Source organism: Chiloscyllium plagiosum, chromosome 9, assembly GCF_004010195.1.
Source record: "Chiloscyllium plagiosum isolate BGI_BamShark_2017 chromosome 9, ASM401019v2, whole genome shotgun sequence".
In the NCBI taxonomy this organism is placed as follows: Eukaryota; Metazoa; Chordata; class Chondrichthyes; order Orectolobiformes; family Hemiscylliidae; genus Chiloscyllium; species Chiloscyllium plagiosum.
Window position 1 is genome coordinate 62,813,437 of NC_057718.1, and position 22,134 is coordinate 62,835,570.

The 22,134-nt window shown below is 39.8% G+C and overlaps 1 protein-coding gene across 5 annotated transcripts in view; it reads right to left on the reverse strand.

The window, feature by feature from the left end:
* usp34 (ubiquitin specific peptidase 34) overlaps positions 1–22,134 on the reverse strand; it is a 371,687-nt gene that overhangs the window by 126,311 nt on the left and 223,242 nt on the right. For all 5 annotated transcript variants that reach the window (XM_043696074.1, XM_043696076.1, XM_043696075.1 and 2 more), the window contains 4 exons: positions 21,907–22,011; positions 5,201–5,256; positions 4,982–5,102; positions 2,632–2,815 (listed from right to left, as the gene is read on the reverse strand). In XM_043696074.1, coding sequence (XP_043552009.1) covers positions 2,632–2,815; positions 4,982–5,102; positions 5,201–5,256; positions 21,907–22,011 — 466 coding nt within the window. The remainder of the gene's footprint in view (positions 1–2,631; positions 2,816–4,981; positions 5,103–5,200; positions 5,257–21,906; positions 22,012–22,134) is intronic.

The following is a 22,134-nucleotide window of genomic DNA, read 5'->3' on the forward strand; positions in this document are numbered from 1 at the left end:
AGATTACATGGAGAACAATCTATTTGCATACAGAACTGAGTCGAAGGTCGGAGACAAAGGATGGTGGAGGGTTACTTTTCAGACTGGACCAGTGGTGTGCCACAAGGATCGTTGCTGGGTCCACTGCTTGGTGTCATTTATTAAAATGATTTGGACGTGTATTAAAGGGGTATGGTTAGTACCCCTTTAAAGTGAGGGGGGAAAGATCTAAAAGGGACTTAAGAAGCAACTTTTTCACACAGAGGATGACACATGGGTGGACTGAACTGCCAGAGGAAGTGGTGGATGCCGGTATAATTGCAACATTTGAAAAGCATTGGGATGGGTATATGAATAGGAAAGGTTTAAGAGGGAATTGGCAAGATGCTGGCAAAAGAGATTAGGATATCTGGTCAGCATGGACAAGTTGGACCCAAGTGTCTGTTTCCATGCTGTACATTTCTATGACTCTAACTAGAGAACTGCCAATGTAGCACCTTTACTTAAAAAGGAAAAGGAGACAGGCCTCCTAACATCTGTTGTAAAGACAATGTTAGAATCTATTATAAACAATATAATAGTAAGTAGACATATATAACATGATCATGCAAAGTCCAGCATAGCTTCACAAAGGGGAAATGATGGTTTACAAATTTACTAAAATTCTTTGAGGATGTAACAAACAAAACAGATAAGGTGAAAACAGTGAATGTAATATATTTGGATTCTCAGAAGGCATTTCATAAAATACCACACATTATGGTACTTAAGAAGATAGAACTACATTGTGTTACAGTTAGTACGTTAGCATGGATACGTGATTTGCTAACTAACAGAAGAGTCTTGAGATATGGGGAGCATTTTCAGATGGTAACCTGTAACGAATAGAATGCCACAGGGATCAGTGCTGGTGCCACAATTGTTTACAATGTTAATGATTTACGTACGGAAAGTGAACATACTGACGCCAAGTTTGCAGATGACAAAAAATAGGTGGGAAGGCTAGTGGTGAGGATAACACAAAGGGTCAAGGCATCAATCACAAATTTTTTTATTAGCAAATTAAACGCTCATCTCTCTGCCTTGTTCTCATGATTTACTGTAATATTCCAGTTTTATGTCAAAAATTAACTTGAATATTTCTAAAGGAATTGGTCTCAAAGATTTCTTTGGCAAGATGAAAAGTTGAGCACCTCTGTGTTTCTTCATGTTTCAAATTCTTGTCACAGAGTACAAGTTCTTCTCTGCAGTGCCTCCAGTAATTGAATCTCAATTATTTCTGGGCCACTGCACATGGATATCATATTCAGGATGTGATTTAATCAATCAGAGAACTGTGCAAATTGTCTGTGACTTCCATTTGGCTGTACTCTACTGTTTTAGCTATGAGCTTAAAAATGTGTTGCTGGAAAAGTGCAGATCAGGCAGCATCAAAGGAATAGGAGAATCAACGTTTCGGGCATAAGCCCTTCTTCCTGAAGAAGGGCTTATGCCCGAAACATCGATTCTCCTGTTCCTTTGATGCTGCTTGACCTGCTGCGCTTTTCCAGCAACACATTTTTAAGCTCTGATCTCCAGCATCTGCAGTTTTCACTTTCTCCCTGTTTTAGCTATGAGTTCAACATTCAAATCATTTTACTGACTGCTGCTCTAAATTGAATGGGAATAGTGAATATTAAATTCAATAAAGTTTCCAGGTTTCTCTTCAGGTTACCCATATTAATTGCTACACCATTTTTGTATGCATTATCCATTTTTGTTCCCAATGTGCTGCACTTCACATTTTTCTACATTAAATTCCAAATCCTTTGTTCATCCTGTCCAAACTGCTTTATAATTCTTTTCAATTCCTGGTTTGGGATAATCACTAAAACTTAGCAAACTTGTCTCGAGTGCTTGAACCCAAGTTAATTGATGCCAGTTAGAAATGATAATGGTTTCAATATGGACACCTGGGACACTACACTTATTGCATCCAGCTATCTCTGTATAATTCACCAAAAGTGCTTGTTGTTTCCTATCTTCAAATTCATGTAAAACTTTTACCTGTAATCCTACAGTTTTGACTTTTAACTATTCGCCTTTCACGAGGAACCTTTTCTAATGCTAGTTACAAATTGAAGAGTTATACTTTGCTGATAGGAGACAATAAGTCAAAACGTTTTATCTTGCATTCATCAGGACCAGGATGCAAGAAACAAATGGGAGAAACAGGGACACTAATTTATACAACATAACAAGAAGATGCTGACTATTATGGCCATTGTTAGCATGGAGATGCAACAATAGGAGTTAATTGTCAATCTTACTTCCCAGTTCAGGCAGATAGATTCTAATTGGTCAGGGTGTTGCCACAGAACCGCAGCAGAGACTGGTGGTCCTCATGACCCTTTTTATCAAAAGAAAACAATTAACCACTGTGGAATTGGATTTTGCTCCCTCAAAATCAAGGGACATTGTTAAGCAGGATCCTTCGTTTCTATAAAACCGTTAGCCAATTAACGTCACCTTTGTTTAGTACTAAGCCCGTTGATAGCTATTTTTATTATATGCTCAGCACAAAGCTTTATGTTTGACCTTTCTTGAAAAGTTCTCAGTTCTTTGAAATTAGCCACTTAAAAATTTCCAAATGCAATTACAAGTCTTCCTTACACTGCATGTGTTGTGCCATCACCCAGTTGTGTAGCAGTCTGTAGTTTTCTGCTGAGCCCTTCACCATTTCCACTAACAAATCGTAGGCTGCTGCTCTGGAGGAATGGGATTTACACTTTGGTTGTTGTCTGTCCTTCAAGCTTGGAAGTAAGAACAGGAGATTGAACACATCTCTTAGGAATTCCTACGATAAAAGCACAGGAAATATTGCTTTGGATCTCCGTATTTAGCAAGCACAAACAAAATAAGCTGACTAAACACACTAATGTGCATGATATGTATCAGTAAACTGGTTATACAGATTTAAACAATATCGTTTTAATGGATATGATTCTTGCTCCATACTTCATCCTAACTGACACAACACTATTGTTTGCCAACAGCAAAATTGCAAATCTCTTATAATTAGGCTGCACATGCTGGCTATTCCAATTTTACATTTATTTCATTCTTATTTTTGTAATTTAGCCAATAAATTACTAGAATTATATTCTTAACAATATGTAATACTTACATAACTTGAAAAATTACAAGATGAACAACCTAAATGAATCTCACTGAGTTCACCCATAATTTTCTTTTCATTCTTTGGATTTAGTCATCCCCTACCTCATGACCAACTTGGTTTCAATATTTGGAGATGCCAGTGTTGGACTGGGCTGTACAAAGTTAAAAATCATAATACCAGGTTTTAGTCCAACAGGTTTATTTTGAACCACTAGCTTTTGGAGCGCTGCTCCTTCATCAGGTGGTTGTGGAGAATAAGATTGGAAGATACAGAATTTATAGCAACTGTTTACCAGTGTGATGTAACTGAAATTATATATTGAAAGAGATCTGGATTGTTTTTAAGTCTCTCATCTTTTAGCATGACCATGTTGGTTTCAGTTCTTTCATATGTAAATCGGAAAACTTTTTTAAAAGTTACATTCTCAATTGAACTTCAATGGGTGTCATGTTGGCCCAGATAATGTATTGAAGGTGTGAGTTTCCCTATGAGGCTATCTGTGCCACCATGATCAGACTGATTCTAATCTAAAAGACGGATTTACAGAATCTTACATGGATTCATGTAGTTTTTGAGCAAAGTAAAATGTAATTCTGCAAGTACAAATTCACTCCATAAACTTACATGTAATTTTATTATATGCTCAGCACAAAACTTTCTGTTTGACCTTTCTTGAAAAGTTTTCAGTTCTTTGAAACACATAAGTTTGTGGGGTGAATTTGTACTTGCAGAATTACATTTTGCTTTGCTCAAAAACTGCATGAATCCATATAAGATTCTGTAAATCCATCTTTTAGATTAGAATCATTCTGACCATTGTGGCACAGATGGTCTCACACAGGGAAAATCACACCTTTGATACATTATACATTGTTAAAGTTCACTTGAGAATGTAACTTTTTAAAAAAAGTTTTGCGATTTACAGATGAAAGAACTGAAACTAACATGGTCATTCTAAAAGATGAGAGACTTAAAAACAATCCAGGTCTTTTTCAATATATCCTTTAGGGAGATGTAAAGGATCTGAAGTGGGTACAGAAACAGTAGGCTAGGATGTTATCAGAGATCAAGGACATCTGTTTTGAGGAGATTAGAAAAGTCAGAATCCTTTTACTTCAAAACAAAGTAATAAACTATTCAACATTTTTTGAAGAAGAGAGGTTTTGATGAGCAAGTTAGGGAAAACAAAATCCCTTTGGTGCGTGGATCCATGAGTGGTCATTGGTTCAAACTCATCAGAAATGGAACAGTTTTCTATTTGTTCATGCAATGTGGACATTGCTGACCAGGCCCACATTTATTGCTCATCCCCCAATTCTCAGACAGCAGTTACAAGTCAACCATATTGCTGTGGGTAAGGATGGCCGATTTCCTTCCCGAAAACCAGGTGGGCTTTTACAGCGATCAATGGTCACTATTAGTCTAGCCTTCTTCTTTTAATTACAGGTTTTTTTTATTGAATTCAAATTTCACCATTGGCCAAACTGAGATTCGAACCTATGTCCCCAGAACATCAGCCTGGGGTTCTGGACTGCTAGTCCACTGACATATCCCTAGTACACCAAACTCCCCCAAACAGATGGGAGAGGAGGTGGAACATTTTCACTCAGAGTTGCCCAGGCCCAGAACTCGCTATCTAATAAGATAGTGGAAGTAGATTCCATAAATAATTTTGAATGAGACTTCTACAGGTATTTAAGCACGATGTATTTCAAGGATCTTTAACGTAAAGCAATGATGGAGGACCAAACAAGGCTGCTCAATTAAAGTGGTTATACATCCACATTGGACCAAGTGGCCACTTATTGTGCTTTATCACTCTAAAATGCTATTTTCATTTACCTGCCCTTCTCGAGAGAATTTAAATGGAGGCTTGTGCTTTATGACCACCGTGCAAAGTCGCAGAAGTCCTGTAAGTCCATCATCTTCAATGTTACTATCCTGCTGATCAAGGATTTCCCTGCTACATAAAAAAGGGGAAGGGAAAGAAAAGAAATAAATATGCAACAATACAATAACAATGTAATCCTGAGAAAAGCTTTTAAATTTATGTTGACCAACCTGCGAATGCAGTCAGCAAGATGTCTTGCCAAGGCATCCAAATCTAGCAGTGTTGTCTGCAGAAAAAAATTGATAATAACATATGTACAGTATCAACATAATCAAACGATGCCTTTAAAGTAGCAAAATATTCAAAAGGTACTTCAGAGAAGAATTAAGTTTAAAAAATATTAAAAACCACATCTCATAAGGAAACATCAGATATAGCCAAAAGCTTGGTCAAAGAGGTAGGTTTCATGATGTATATTAAAAAGGACAAAAAATGGTTGACAGTAAGGTAGGTTCAGGGAATGAATTCCAGGGTTTATAGCCTCAAGAACTAAAAGGCATGGTGGCTATTAGTGTAGCAATTAAAATCAGAGATGCACAAAGCTTGAGACTCTACCAACAGCAGTCTACAATGTTCTCTGAATAACTGCATTAAACAAACTGTATGATTCAATAGCTGCAAGACTACTCAAAATTAACAATGATGTAAATACTGTGAAAAATCCTCTGCCATCATTCATGTTGAACCAAAGGATATACCTCTACGATATTACTCCTTGTGACATTTAACACATTATCAAGTTACCTAATTTCTACTGATTCAATAAATCCAACTGTAAATGTATAAATTCTGGCAGATCCAGTGGATATTTCAAGCTCAAAGACCATGACTTTGAAAAACTGCGCACAACATACCAATGTAAAGTTAATTATATGACATAATGAAGATAAGATTGCAACAATATACTTTTAAATGCTGGGAGTTAAATAAATGCTGTTTTCAAATAAAGAAATTAGATTAGATTACTTACAGTGTGGAAACAGGCCCTTCAGCCCCACAAGTCCACACCGCCCCGCCGAAGCGCAACCCACCCATACCCGTACATGAACCCCTTACCTAACACTACGGGCAATTTAGCATGGCCAATTCACCTTACCTGCACATCTTTGGACTGTGGGAGGAAACCGGAGCACCCGGAGGAAACCCACGCAGACACGGGGAGAACGTGCAAACTCCACAGTCAGTTGCCTGAGGCGGGAATTGAACCTGAGTCTCTGGCACTGTGAGGCAGCAGTGCTAACCACTGTGCCGCCCACAACTGATGTAAAACTGATGTAAATTTAATTTAAAAGTGAAATGATACTGTTGAATAAAAGGGAATGTAAGCATATTATAATATTACTGGACTGTTAATCCAGAAGCCTGAAAAAATGCTCTGCAGAAATAGTTCAAGACTCACCAGTGCAGCCAGAGAATTTTTTCTAAGAAGTGCAAAATATATCAGGAATTAAAACTTTCATTAATGATCTTGAAACAATCAGAATGTGTTTAAAATAAAAAAAATTTGGTTCACCAGTAGCCTTTAGGAAAAGAAAAATCTGCTGTATTAATTCAATCTGCTCTACCAGATAGGACTCCAGACTCACAGCACTTTGTTTGATTCTTAAATACCCTTTTCAAGAGGTCTAGCAAGCCACTGAGTTGTATCAAACTGTCAAAGAAAAGAAAGATCAGATAGATGACCCAAATGTTGGTCTCTGGACCAGATGTACACTGCCATGTCAACCCTCCAAACTCATCTTCATTGAGATTTGGGCACATGTGCCAAAATTAGGAGAGTACGACATAGACCAATTAAGAAAATCTGATATAGTTGTCTCATTTAATTATACCTTACAGCCAATGTCCGAAACTTCTCCATTACCATCCGTGGGTATAGTTGCCCAACAAGTAAGACAGATGAACCAGAGCACAGTGATATACACAGTCAGAAAGAAGTCAACAATGTTTATTCTAGATGCCTCAATACTGGCTTAACATAAGAAAGGAAAATATCTGACTTCTCCACGTGAAAAGGTAAAGGGTTAATTACACATCTACTCTAAGAACAGCTACCAAAAATGTCAGTGATGTCAGATTATGAGGAATTGGAGATTGATTAGGAAGGGTCCAGAAGATGTTCTCTTATACCATCCATTCTTTACAATTATTTAAAGTTCACTTACAATAGCACAGATCTGATGTTAGCACAGTGACTGATGGTGACCAGAAACACAGAACCAAAGGCAAGTGGCAAAGATGGCTGGAAGAAAAAAAACAGAGGCAGCAGAGTGCTACAGAAGGAAGACAAGGTGAGTCTAGTAGGAGGTGGAGGGTGGGCAAATAGAACCTGAAGAGAAACGCGGTGGCAAGAAACTGAGCTAGACTTCAGAGCCTACCAGAACAATGATCCGCAAAGAGAAAAAGCCCATGATAAAGCTAAAAAAGTGTTGGAGAAACCACACAGCTAGGTGATCAGTGATTGTTAGATTTCTGTCAAACATAAATCTTTGTGGGGAGAGATAACTGCATAAGAAAGAAAACCCAGACAGGAAAGAAAAGCAGTATGTCAATCACTATAGCTCTGCAGCTATGATGGCAAGTTCTTCGTTTTCATCAAAATTGCAGGAGCATACAAAAGGTCCTGATTAGTCAGTACATTGGAACCATGGTTTAGCAGATACCACACTGCTTCAGACCGAAATCAAAAATCAGACCATGACAAGTCCAAGAAACCTTTGCACTCAAGCAGTGTCAACATTCTCACCTGAAAATGACAACATTCAATAATATAATTAAAGCTTTGAGGAACAGGTACTGTTGAGGAAGCAGGGAAGGTGCAGAAGAACTTTGATAGGCGAAGAAGTGGCAGATGGAATACAATGTGAGAAAGCAAGCAGTTCTGCATTTTGGTAGGAAGAATAGAGATGTAGACTATTTCCTAAATGGGGAAAAGCTTTGTAAATCTGAAGCACAAAGGAACTTCGGAGTCTGAGTTCAAGATTCTGTTCAGGTTAACATGCAATTTCAATGTGGAGTTAGGAAGGCAAATGCAATGTTAGCATTCATTTTAAGAGGGCTAGAATACAAGGGCATGGATGTACTGCTGAGGCTGTATATGCTCTGGTCAGATCATACATGGAATATTGTGAACAGTTTCTAAGAAAGCATGTGTTAGCATTAGAGGGGGTCCAGAGAAAATTTACAAGAATGATCCTGGGGATGAAGGGTTTGTCACATGAGGGTCAGTTGAAGACTTTAGGTCAGTTCTGAGTTTAGAAGGACAAGGGGGATCTCATTGAAACTTACAGAATGTTAAGAAGTCTGGATAGAGAGGAGGTGGAAGAGATACTATCATTAGTGAAAGAGAATAAGACTCAAGGGCATAGTCTCAGAGTGAAGGGATGATGCTTTAGAACTGAAACGAAGAGGTATTTCTCCAGCCAAAGGATGGTGAATCTGTGAAACCCTGCCACAGATGATTGTGGAGGCGAAGTCATTGAGTGTCTTTAAGACAGATAGACAGACTCATGATTAGAAAAGGGATGAAGAGTTATAAGAAAGCAGGAAAATAAGGTTAAGAAATATATCGGTCATGATCAAACTGTGGAGCAGACTCAAATGGACCAAATGGCCTAATTCTACTCCTGTATCTTACAGTCAAGATTAGAGTGGTGCTGGAAAAACACAGCAGGACAGGCAGCATCCGAGGAGCAGGAAAATCGATGTTTCGGGCAAAAGCCCTTCATCAGGAAGGGCTTTTGCCGAAATGTCGATTTTCCTGCTCCTCGGATGCTGCTTCTGCTTGTCCTGCTGTGCTTTTCCAGAACCACTCTAATCTCCAGCATCTGCAGTACCCACTTTCACCTCCTGTATCTTATACTCTAACACATTTTTCAGTTCAAGATGAAGTGGTATTAGACTACACAAGATTAATTGGCACACCAAAATACAAGAGAAACAGTTTTTTTAAATTCACTCACAGGATATGGATATTGCTGGCGACAGGTTGCAGGTTAGGACGGTGGTGCTGAGTTCGAGGGTTGGGACTGAGACAAGGTGGGGGGAGGGGAAATGAGGAAACTGGAGAAATTTGAGTCCATCCCTTGTGGTTGGGGGTTCCTAGGCAGAAGATGAGGCGCTCTTCCTCCAGCCGTCGTGTTGCTATGGTCTGGCGATGGAGGAGTCCAAGGACCTGCATGTCCTTGGTGGAGTGGGAGGGGGAGTTGAAGTGTTGAGCCGTGGGGTGGTTGGGTTGGTCGGTCTGGGTGTCCCAGAGGTGTTCTCTGAAACGTTCCGCAAGTATGAATATCAGATAGGCTGAACTTTGTTAGCAGAACAGATTTCTTATTTCAGGTGACAGAGAATTTCCCTGCGGTCAGCGCACTGACTCAGACTCAAGCCATTTCATTAATCAGAGGTCTACTAACACAACCAGAAGACAACAACCACAAAGGAATAGGATGCCATTCCCATCTTCAATTCTTGTCTGCATTCCAGCAGGAAAATTCCACATCGATGCCAACCGTGCCCAACCAGCAATGCTGAACAATATGCTTACCGTAATAAGATTGGCCATCGTGAGGTGATTTGCTGAAAAAGCAATAGGACATTTCAAATTTCACCAAGAAAGTTTCAAAACCATCACCCAGGTTGTAACTGTCTAAGAAGTAGATAATTCCAAGGACCATAAGATATTTTTCTCAGGCAAAGTGGTAATAAAATGGTGACAAGAAGTTAATTAAAAAGCTATTCAGGAGAAAGGATATGCTTATGTCCAAATTGGATCATTCCACTATTTAACGTTCAGAAATTGTTGATCTACGTAAGTGGCAGCTGGAGACTGCAATGGTGTCTTCCCAGCAAGCTATGGCAACACCCAAATGTCTTTCCAGTGTAGAAACCATATAAATTATAGAGAAATAGAATGTCTTGGTGAAGCTGTGAATTCAAGTATCAAAAGGGGCTGAAACAGGTGAAAGTTAAACAAGAATTGGAACTGAGTAACTCAAAAAGACAATGAAGTTAAAAGCACAGTTATTATTAATTACACATTACTATCAAGCTTCCGAGGATGAAAAAAAAAGAGGTAGCATAAGATTTCCCAACGTCCTGTGCAGAGACAGCATGTGTTCACAAGAAGTTTATAAAATGAATTGAGATACTACATAGGAGGAAAAAGTCTTCCTTTTACAAAAATAGTCAGAACTCCAAGAGCACCATAAATTGTTAGCTGAGGAAAACTTTCTCCTATAATTCATGAGTGATGATCCTGTCTGTATAAATGAAACCTGAGGTGGAGATCAAATATCTTCCTTTACATGTACAAAAAACAATGAGAAGCAAGTTCTTTTAAATAACACTGATCATCTGCAGAAAGCAGATGAACTTTTGAAATAAAGGCTTAGATGTACATGCGGAGGAAACAATTTGCTTTCCAGCCTGCAGAAAACAGAGCTACAACCGGAATTTCATATAGATCCTGGTCCTGAAATCTATATCTTTATCACAAATGATGCACTTCTAATTTCTGAAATAGTACCGAAAATGACTTGCCTACAGAGAATTTACTGCCCATTCTATTCTCGCACTTATCTTCCCAGGAAATGACAGAGGTGAACATTAATCCTATTCACCTTCTAAATGAGATGAGAATACTGTTGGAGGTCAATGTCTCAATCAAAAAAGATTAGATTGGCAGGTGAGGGGAACTGAAGTTGAGTTAAACATTTATACTAAATGTTAGTTGGTAGAAGAGGAATAATTCAACGAATGGAACTTCTGAAAAAAAAAGTGATATCGCACTTGAAATGTTAACTCTGCCGTTTTTTAAACCACAGATGCTGCCAGGCCCACTTGGCCAGCATTTTCTATTTTAATTCCAGACTTCCAGCATCCTCAGTATTTTATTTTCATTTCAGTGCCCTAGATCCAACTACTTGGAGGTGCCGGTGTTGGACACGACCACCTGATGAAGGAGTGACACTCCGAAATCTAGTGCTTTCAAATAAACCTGTTGGACTATAACCTCGTTGTGAGATTTATTAACTAGATCCAATTAGTTTGTTTGTTTCATCAAAGACCTTCTTTCTATCAATAGTGTCAGAAGTGAGGTGTTCGCTGATTATTATACTGTGTTCAGTTTCATCCACAACTCCTCAAACCATGCCTTCAAGCTATAACGTTCAGATAATAATCCAGAGATTGCAATCCTCTGGGACATGCTTCTTAATTTATTTCATGGTACTCTCCAAATATGACCTCTAACCTACTACATTCCCACACTGCTGGGTCCCAACATGGATCAGAATCATTGAATTATTACCACAATAACTTGCAAGCTTAGGAAAGCCCTCACTCTGATAGCTGGTAGAAAATGTACCATCTGGTACTCTCAATCTTGTTTACAAAGAATCTCAATTTCTGATTACTGAATCCCCGACAACTGCCGATCACATCCTCCTTTCACCAGCCCTTCAGTTTGGACAGCTATCTGCTCAAAAGATGCTATGGTCAACATTCTGCACTTTAGTCGAAAAGTGTGGCGCTGGAAAAGCACAGCAGGTGTGCATGTGTGTGCATGCGTATGTGTGTATGGGTGTGCGCTCGCGCACGTGTCTGTATGGGGAGGACTGAGTGATCAACAGGAGGGTGGGAGAAAGGTAGCTAGGAAGTCGATAGGTAGATGCAGGTGTGGAGGTGGTGATCGGTCGGAGTGGAGGGTGGAACAAATACTTGGGAAGGAAGATGGAATGGTAGGACAGTTCAAGAAGGCAGTGCCAAGTTGGAGGGTTGGCCCTAGGATGACGTGGGTGGGTGGGGGATGAGGAAACGTGAAATTCTGGACTTTAGTTCTATCCTTGTCGATGAAAGATACATTGTGCCTTCTGAATAATTCAGTTTCTGTAAATCCTTGTTCTCTGTCTTACCCAGGCCCCACTTAGTCTGCCTCTATTCCTGATGAAGGGATTTTGCCCGAAACGTCGATTTTCCTGCTCCTCGGATGCTGCCTGACCTGCTGTGCTTTTTAGATTAGAGTGATGCTGGAACTTTGGTTTCCAGCATCTGCAGTCCTTGTTTTTATCCACTTAGTCTACAGACTACTACTCACTCCAATCCCATTCTGAACCTGTGACTCTTTGCAAGGTATGACAAAGTATGGATAAAGTTAAAATTCACAACACCAGGTTATAGTCCAACAGGTTTATTTAGAAGTACAAGCTTTTGGAGACCTGCTCCTTCAACTAGCTACTTAATGAAGGAGCAGCGTTCTGAAAGCTTGTACTTCCAAATAAACCTGTTGGACCATGACCTGGTGTTGCATGATTTTTTTTAAAAACTTTGCCCATCTCAGTCCAACACTGACACCTCCACAAAGTATGGATAAACTGTCCAAATAATTCTCCTTTGTGTACTCTTTACCCCAACAACTGAAGTTTGGAGACTGATAAACTGACCGCAAATTATGTTCACTCAGGCAAGCTCACTGTTCATGATGCATGTTATATGCACAACCTGCTATGCCAGAACTTAGCAAAGAATACATACATTATCTTTCCATTACATATCACTACTTTTTTGTTCTAAAAACTAACGTGAACTAAATACAAACAACGGACAAAAAATGTAAATACTTGCTGCTTAAGACCTGAATCTTCAAAGATACGAGGCATTTAAAATTAACAGAAAACTCGGGAAAAGGTGGAGGAGTGGCATTGTTCATTAATCACTATATTACCATAATAAAAAAGAATGACTCAAGATCCAGAAAACAATATATGGAAACAATTTGGGGTAGAAATGAGAAATTATAAAGAAAAAAGACTTGTGCGAATATACAGGCTCCTTAACAGCAACCACATAGTAAAGTGCAACATTAAGGAAGAAATAATTAGAGGCTGTCAAAATGGCACAGCGATAGTCACGGGAGATTTTAATCTACATGTAGACTGGAAATGTCAGGTGGGCAAAAGTACCATCAGATGAGGTATTACTACATGTTTTCTAATAGAATAGGTTTTTTGAACATCATGTTCTGGAGTTGACTGGAGTAGACCTTGTATTATGCAATGATATAGGATTAATTAATGATTGCATTGTGAAGATCCTCACTATATAGCAGTGAGTGTAATATTAATGAATTTTACATTCTGTTTCAGGGAAAGATAAATGGGTCTAAACCTTCATTAAAAATTTAAATACGAGGAATTATGAGGCATGAAAACAATCTAAAGTAAACTGGCTATTTGGATCAAAGGACAGGTCAACTATGCAGATATCTGTATACTCAATAGATACTTTCCAACAACTTAAGCAAAATTCCAAGGGACAGACTTGCCATCAGTGGTTAACTACAAATGTCAAAAGGAGTGTAAAACTAAAAGAAGAGACACATAATTGCACAATGACAGATGACAGATCAGAAAAATGGAGAGGATATTCAAAAAAGATAAAAAAAAGGAAGAAACATTAGTTCACATTAGTATTCAATATAGTGGACACCATTAACATCCCAGAAGAGGTGGTAATTCAGGAAATGAAAGTGAGGAACTCAGAGGAATCACAGAGACGTGACACAGAGTAACTGCTGAAGCTGCAGACCAACAAGTGCTTGGGTCCTAATGGACTTCATTCTAGAATCTGAAAAGAAGAGGCTAGTGAGATAGATGACGGATTAGTTTTAATTTTCCAAAACACCCTTGCTTCGGGGAAATCCTATTAGATTGAAAGTTAGTGAACATAACTCACTTCAAAAAAGGAGACACCAGCATGTAACTACAGACCAGTTAGTTTAACATCTAGCATAGGGAAAATGACAGCAGCTGTTATTAAAGAAGTTACAGCAGGGCACTTGGACAGGTTCAAAGAAATCAGGCACCAATGGTTTTGTGAAAGGGAAACCAGGTTTGACCAATCTATTGGAGTTATTTGAGGAGATAACATGTGCTATGGATAAACGAGAAGCAGTGACATTTATCTTTCAGCCCCCTGGCCCACAAGCCTCATTCTTAATGCTGCCTGACCTGCTGTGCTCTTTCAGCACCACACTCTTGACTCTGATCTCCAGCGTCCGCAGTCCTCACTTCCTCCGAGACAGTAGTGTATTTCAGTTTCCAGAAGGAATCTGATAAGCTGCTATACCAAAAGGTTATTGCAGAAAGGGATAGCACATTGACACAGACAGAGGATTACCTAGCTAACTGGAGATATATCATTGGTGCTTTCTTTTAAAAACAGGTCAGCAAGATGGGTATCTCAACTGTTCACAAGTTTATACAAAAGTATGATGGAGGGGGATATGGTTGCTTAATATGCTGACAGCATAAAGAAAGGAAAGCAAGTTAAGAGAACATAGGAAGCTACACAAAAAATATATATAGGTAGGCTAAGTGAAAGGGCAAAGACGTGACAAGTGGACTATAATGCAGAAAATGTGAAATTGTCCATTTTAGCAGGAAGACTAAAAGAAAAGCAGATTATCTAGATTGAGAAAGTTTGCAGAGCTCTGATATGTAGAGAGGCCTGGGCTCTTATATGCTAATATTACTACGCAGATGTAGCTAGTCATTAGGAAAGCTAACAGAATGTTATCATTTATTGCAATGGGAATTGAATATCAAAGTGGGAAGTTATGTTTCAGTTATATCAGACACTGTTATGTCTACATCTGTGCATGACATCTGTCATTTTATTTAAGGAAGGATCCCATCGTGATTCAGGGAAAGTTCACTGACCTGGAGTGGGCCTGTTGTCTCATGAGAAAGGATTGGACAAGTGAAGCTTGCATGTGTTGGAGTTTAGATGAGTAAGAGATGACTTGACGGAAACACAAAATCGCGAGAGGTCTTTGAGGAGAATGTGAGGACTGCAGATGCTGGAGATCAGAGCTGAAAATGTGTTGCTGGAAAAACGCAGCAGCTCAGGCAGCATCCAAGGAACAGGAGAATCGATGTTTCGGGCACGAGCCCTTCTTCAGGAATGAGGAAAGTGTGTCCAGCAGGCGAAGATAAAAGGTAGGGAGGAGGGACTTGGGGGAGGGGCGTTGGAAATGCGATAGATGGAAGGAGGTTAAGGTGAGGGTGATAGGCCAGAGTGGGGGTGGGGGCGGAGAGGTCAGGAAGAAGATTGCAGGTTAGGAAGGTGGTGCTGAGTTCGAGGGTTGGGACTGAGACAAGGTGGGGGGAGGAGAAATGAGGAAACTGGAGAAATCTGAGTTCATCCCTTGTGGTTGGAGGGTTCCTCAGCGGAAGATGAGGCGCTCTTCCTCTAGCCGTGAGAGGTCTTTGACAGGACAGATGAGGTTTTTGGGAAAATGTAGAAATGCAGTTATTGTAGAAGTTAGGAGTCACCTATTTAAAAAGAGAGATGAGGTGAATTCTTTTCTCTTAGTGTCATGTCTTTGGAACTCAGTTTTTGTAACCTTTCAGGAAAAGTCCTCAAATATTTTTAAGTCATACACAGATGTTCTTGTTAAGAAAAGCAGTGAAAACTTATCAAGGGTAGGCATGAATACAGATTTGAAGTTACAATCAGATCAGCCATAATCTGGTTCAATGGCAGAGCAGGCTAAGAGGGGCTGTATGGTGCATTTCAGTTCTTAATGTTTATGTATGTATACCTCACCTGTATGAGAACTATGACAGATTTTGCAGGCAAAAATTAATCCTGCTTTATTTGATTTCTCTCACCATATTACCAACTCTACATTTCATTATACAGTACAAACATGGGAGCACCACCATCAATTGCAAGTTACCCTTCAAGTCACCCTGACTTGAAAATATATCACCTTTACTTCAGTTTCATAGGATCAAAGTCCTAGAACTCCCTCCCTAAGGCATTGTGGGTGTACCGACACAAATGGATTGCAGCAGTTCAAGAAGACCGTTTACCACCACCTTCTTGAGGGCTATTTTGGATGAGCAATAAATGGGATGGGCTATGAACCCTGACAAAACATTAGCAACATACTGAAGATTTATGCTCCAGAGCTTGCCACTCACCCAGCCAAACTCTTCTAGTACAGTTACATTCCGAGCACCTATCTGAGAATGTGGAAAATTGCCCAGGTATGTCAGCTACATAAAAATCAGGACAAGTCCAATCCAGCCAATCACCGCCCCATCAGTCTACTCTCAATCACCAGTAAAGTTATGGCAGATATCAACTGTGCTATCAAGCAGCACCTGCTCAGCAATACCCAGCTTGGGTTCCACCAGGGCCACTCAGCTCCTGACCTCATTACAGCCTTGATTCAAGCATGGACAAAAGAGCTGAATTCCAAAGGTTGGGTAAGAGTGACAGTCCTTGACATCCAGGCCACATTCGACAGAGTGTGGCATTACAGAGCAGTAGCAAAACTGAAATCAATGGATATCAGAGGGCAAACTCTCCGCTGGTCAGTGTCATATAGGAAGATGGTTGTGGTCTTTGGAGGTCAGTCATGTCAGCTCCAGGACATCTCTGCAGGAGTTCCTCAGGGTAGTGTCCTTGGCCCAACCATCTTCAGCTGCTTCATCAATGACCTTCCCTCCATCATAAGGTCAGAAGTGGGGATGTTCACTGATGATTGCACAATATTCATGACTCTTCAGATATTGAAGCAGCCCATGTTCAAATGCAACAAAATTGGGATAATATCCAGGCTTGGGCTGACAAGTGGCAAGTAACATTCATGCTACACCAGTGCTAGGCTATGGCCATCACCATCACCACTGCCCCTTCACATTCAATAATGTTACTATCACTGAATCCCATACTATCAACCCCCTGGGGGGTTGACGAGAAACTCAAATTGATTCGCCACACAAACACATGAGCTTCAAGAGCAGGTCAGAGGCTAGGAAACTGCAGCATATAACTCACCCTCTGACTCCCCAAAGCCCGTCTATCATCTACAGAGCACAAGTCAAGAGTGTGATAGAATACTCCTCACTAGTCTGGATGAGTGCAGCTTCAACAATACTCAAGAAGCTTGACACCATGCAGAACAAAACAGCCTGTTTGATTGGCACTACATCCACAAGCATTGAGAACAACAAGGGAAGGAGATCCACAGGAACATCACCATCTTGAAGTTTCCCTCCAAGCCACTCACCATTCTGACTTGGAAATAGATCACCGTTCCTTCAATGTGTCAAAATCCTGGAATTCACTCTCTAATGACATTGTGGGTCAAACCACAGCAGGTGGACTGCAGCAATTCAAGGTGGCAGCTCACCACCACCTTCTCAAGAGCAATGAAAGATGAGTAATAAATGCTGGCCAGCCAGCAATGCCAACATTCATCCTACAAATGAATTTTAAAAATATGCTGACCCAGCCAACAATGTCCACATCCCATGAGTGAATAAAAAGGAATTTCCAATGTTATCCAGGGTGAGACCACTCTCAATCAAAAAAACCTTCAAAACAAGGTCCTTACTCATAATATATTAAAAGCAGCGCACATCACCATACATGTTTGGTACCATGCATACATTCCATAATTTAGTTTCCATCACATAGCTTTATGACAACTGCTTGGAATGCAAAGTATCCTGTAAATCACTATGAGCCAGGCAGAGATACGTATTGTAGTATTTTGGGAAACAACCTTTATTAAGTACAACCTTCGTGGTGTCAGAGTCTGATCACCATCTTCTTGTACTTCCCCACTTGCCCCACCCCTGTCTTCCATTTCCACTATCACCGCTCATGAGCCTCCCTCTTCCAAATTCCCCTTTCTGCTTTTCCCTCATGCCAAAGCCAGTTTCCCAGCATTAAATTTGGAACCTGGCTTCCTGTAACTAAATGTGCCTTACCGCACCAAACTAAGTTACTGACTAAAAGAGGACTAGCAGGTGGAAGATTGACCATGGAGAAAACTATTAAATATTAGAAACTTGAGATATTATTCTAAGAAATTAAGAAGTGCTAATATGCAATGCTAGTTCCTGCAAATCAAAACTGATTTGATTACTCTCCTGGCTTACGTCCAATTAATGTGTGGGTCAGAAACTAGACAAGAAACTATCAGAAAAGTAAAAATCAGATTCAACTGGAGATAAGTTTGCTTTTGTATTCTCACATATTTTAAATGTTCATCGCCATTTTCAAATAATGAGCTTTAAATCCTTTTACAAGATTTAACATGATGAGTTTGTTCCGTGTTTTATTCGCACGCCTGGGCACAAATTGCTCAAAAATGTTTCATAATCCACAAAATGGTAAAATACAATAGAAAAATAATCAAAGGATAGAATTAAAATAATTTTGACAATACATGCTACATCTGTAAATCATAATATTCCTGGTAATATTTTCAAGCCATGTGCAGAATAAATATGTGCTCTAATATCAAGGTAAAATGTGGATCAACACCAAAAAGAAAATCAAAATACAAATACAGAACATGTCCAGAGGCGTGAAAGAAGAAAGTATGTCAGCTTCAGCCACTGACATAGTGAAGATGCTGACCACAAATGATCATATTGACTAAATTATGTTTATAATTTATTATGACGACATGAGAACTCAGGACCTCGAGATTTTAAGCTCAGAATCATAACATTATATTATCACAGATAAAAAAGGCATCTGTTTGTTTTTATATTGTGGCTCACATTTTAATTGAATAGGAGAAATGTTGAATTTGTAGCCATGGTTGAAGACAAGAATCTTTTGTTTCAATCTTACAAGTTCAAAATAGGAAGAATTAAGGAGCTCTGTCTTTTAAAATTAAAGAAGATGGGAGAAAAAAATTTATTTGGTGTTTTTTTTTAGCTTGGAGTTTGAATTGTAAAGAGAATAGCTCACTAATTTCTTCACATCAACAAATGTAATCAGGCAGAAATGAAGTGCCTCTGAATTTGGAGATAGGTACACTCGTATGAATTGGAGGCTGAAGATCAAAGAAATGCAGAGTCCCTGTAAACTAAGGGGAAAAGTACAACTGGAAATTGGGAAAGAGACCACTGAGAACAAAGAAAATGGAACTCCAGGAGGAAGAATGACTGTGGAGGGTTGCTTTTATTGCAGTGGCATTTATTCCACCCACAGGAACCTAAAACGTTTCACAAACTTCCTTAAAATGTGCTTTTATACAATGAATATTTTTGGAATCAATCTTCCTTTTATATGTCAACAAAACTAGCTGCAGCAAAATGAGATCTGTGCTACTAAATGGCTCAGAAATCATCTTGTTAACTCTTTACAATGTAAGAACTCTGAGCTATTTACAAATTCAATCTTTTTAACAACTCCTCACTACTGCACTTGGAGTATTGCACACAGTTCTCGTCACTGCATTATCGGAAGGATGTGGAAGCTTTCGAAAGGATTCAGAGGAGATTTCCTAGAATGTTGCCTGGTGTGGAAGGAAGATCTTACGAAGAAAGGCTGAGGGACCTGAGGTTGTTTTCGTTAGAGAGAAGAAGGTTGAGAGGTGACACATAAGATAATCAGAGGGTTGGATAGGATGGACAGGGAGAGCCTTTTTCCTCAGATGGTGATGGCTCGCACGAGGGGACATAGCTTTAAATTTAGGGGTGATTGATAAAGGGCAGATGTCAGACGTGGTTTCTTTACTCAGAGTATTAGGGGCCTGTGACACACTGCCTGCAACAATAATAGACTCACCAACTTTAAGGGCATTTAAATGGTCATTGGATAAACATATAGATGATAATGGAACAGTGTTGGATAGATGGGCTTCAGATTGATTTCACAGGTCGGCGCAACATCGAGGGCCAAAGGGCCTGAACTGACTGTAATATTCTATGCATGCAATCTTGAAGTTTCAAAGAGAGACTGGGAGCAAGTACAGTGACAAGTAGGAATGTCAAGAGAGGGAGGAAGTGAGCAAACAGGAATCTCAAAGAGGGAAGTGGCAATAGGGAAGGAAGGCATAGTAAACAGAAGTGCTGACATAACTACAGGGTTTCAAGAACTGACTGGAGTAGATTTTGATTGTTAATTCCACCGATTTCATCATTTTTTTTAGGTCATGCTCATTAATTTTCTGACATGGTGGAGTCTACCAAATCTTTGTTCATGAGCTACAATAGCAGTAAACCTCAGTTACCTATCAGGAATAATGCAACCGTTAGCGACTAGGTGCAGGATGCTATGTGGACTGTTTGGGACTCTTATGATACAATGGTAATGTCCCTATTCCTAGATCGGGAGGCCCAGTTTCAAGTCCCACCTGCTCCAGGAGGTATGTAATAATATCCTAAACAGTTTGACTAGAAATTTAAAAAAGTGGACTGTTTGAGGAAGGTTCTTGTGGCTCAGTAGCAGTGGCACAGCAGTAGTGGCCCTACCTCTGGAACAGAAGGCTCAATTCAAGTCCTAACCGCTCCAGTAGCATAATATCACTGAACAGATTGACTGGAAAAATATCCAAAAACGTAAGCTGAAGAGGTCTTGCGGTGCAGTGATAGTGCCCCTATCACGGAGCCAGTGGCCGGAATTCAACTAATAAACAATATTCTTCAAAAATGTCTAGCTGGAATTTTGACATCACCTAAAACGGAATTTACATGCCCCAAACAAATCTGGCTTAAAAGTGTATCCAGCATAAGAATTTCAGAATCATAGAGCTGGGGGAGGAGGGGTGTGGTGTCAGTTAAATCTTTTGGCTGGTTTGTGATGCACAGTGACAGCAACTGTGACAGTTCAGTTCCCACACTGGCCAAGGTTACCATGAACCTTCTCATCGTGCCCCTCGCCTGAGGCGTGGTGATCTTAAGGTTAAACTCACCACCAACCATCTCTTGAATGATATGCTGGTATGGTTCAGTGGCAATGTTCCTATGTTTGAACCAGGAAGCCTGGGTTCAAGTTCCACTTGCTCCAGAGGTGCTCATTGAACAGGTCGACGAGTAAATACCTAGATGGACTGTTTCAGGGTTATGGTGGCACAGTCATAGCCCCTACCTCTGAACCATGACACCTAAGTCTGTCATAGCATATCTGAACAGACGGTTGCAAAATATCCAGATGGACTGCTTCATGGTTTCAAAGCACCATGGTAGTGTCCGTGCCTCTGGGCCAGGTAGTGGAATCAAGTCCCACCTATTTCAGACGTGTGTAACATACCTGAACAGATTGATTAGAAATACCTAGATGGACTGTTTTATCAGCTTCCTGTGGCACAATGGTCATGACCTTACCTCTGAGTCAGGAGACCCAGGTTCAAGTCCCACATGGCCCCGAGGTATGTAATACCATCATCAAACACGTTAATTAGAAATGGCTACATTCTGTATCTTTGGCAGCTCTTGTGATATTGTCCTTAACTCTGGGCCACAAGGCCAGCATATATATCTCCAAGAGGTAAATCAAAGCATCTTCCTGAATAGGTTGATTTGAAAATATCTCAATGGACTGTTTTCTGATTCAGGAGGCCCAGGTTCAAGTCCCACCTGTTTCTAATGTATATTGTGACATGTCTGAGCATGATTTGAAATACCTAGTTGGACTGGTTTATAGAGGCCTGTGGTATAGGGGCAGTATTTCCAAACATGAGCCAGGAAGCCTGGGTTCAAGTTCCACCTGTTCCAGGAACGTGTAATAACATTGTTGAACAAGTTGATCAGAAAATATTTAGATGCATTGTTTATTGGGTTCTTCTGGTGCAGTGGTAGTGTCCCTACTTTTGATACACACAGCCAGGATTCACATTCCACCTGCTCTCGAGGTGTGTATTAACAGTTCTAAATAGGTTGATTATAAAATATCCAAATGGCCTATTTTGCAGCACACAAGCATGCAGCTTAGTGGAACAGTGCTTAAGATAAATATAAAATGTTCAGATTATAAAAATGAGGGACTGTCAGCAATTGCAACAGTAGGCTATTGGTCCATCATTAATTGTCAATATTAAGGAACAAATGAACTCATAACTGCATACCTGACTAGCATCTTTTACATGAATGTTATCAATCAGTTTACAAAGTAACCAGAAATATTCCTTGCAACCTGCTCGCAACAGTGGCTCCTCTTCATAATCCAACTCCTGAAAAATAAAATAGAATAGTTTTTAAATTGCAGCATTTCTATGTTAAAGTTAGTGAGTTTCATTTTCAATTTAAAATCAGAATTAAAGTAGGCAATTTAGCCCATCGAGCCTGTTCCACCA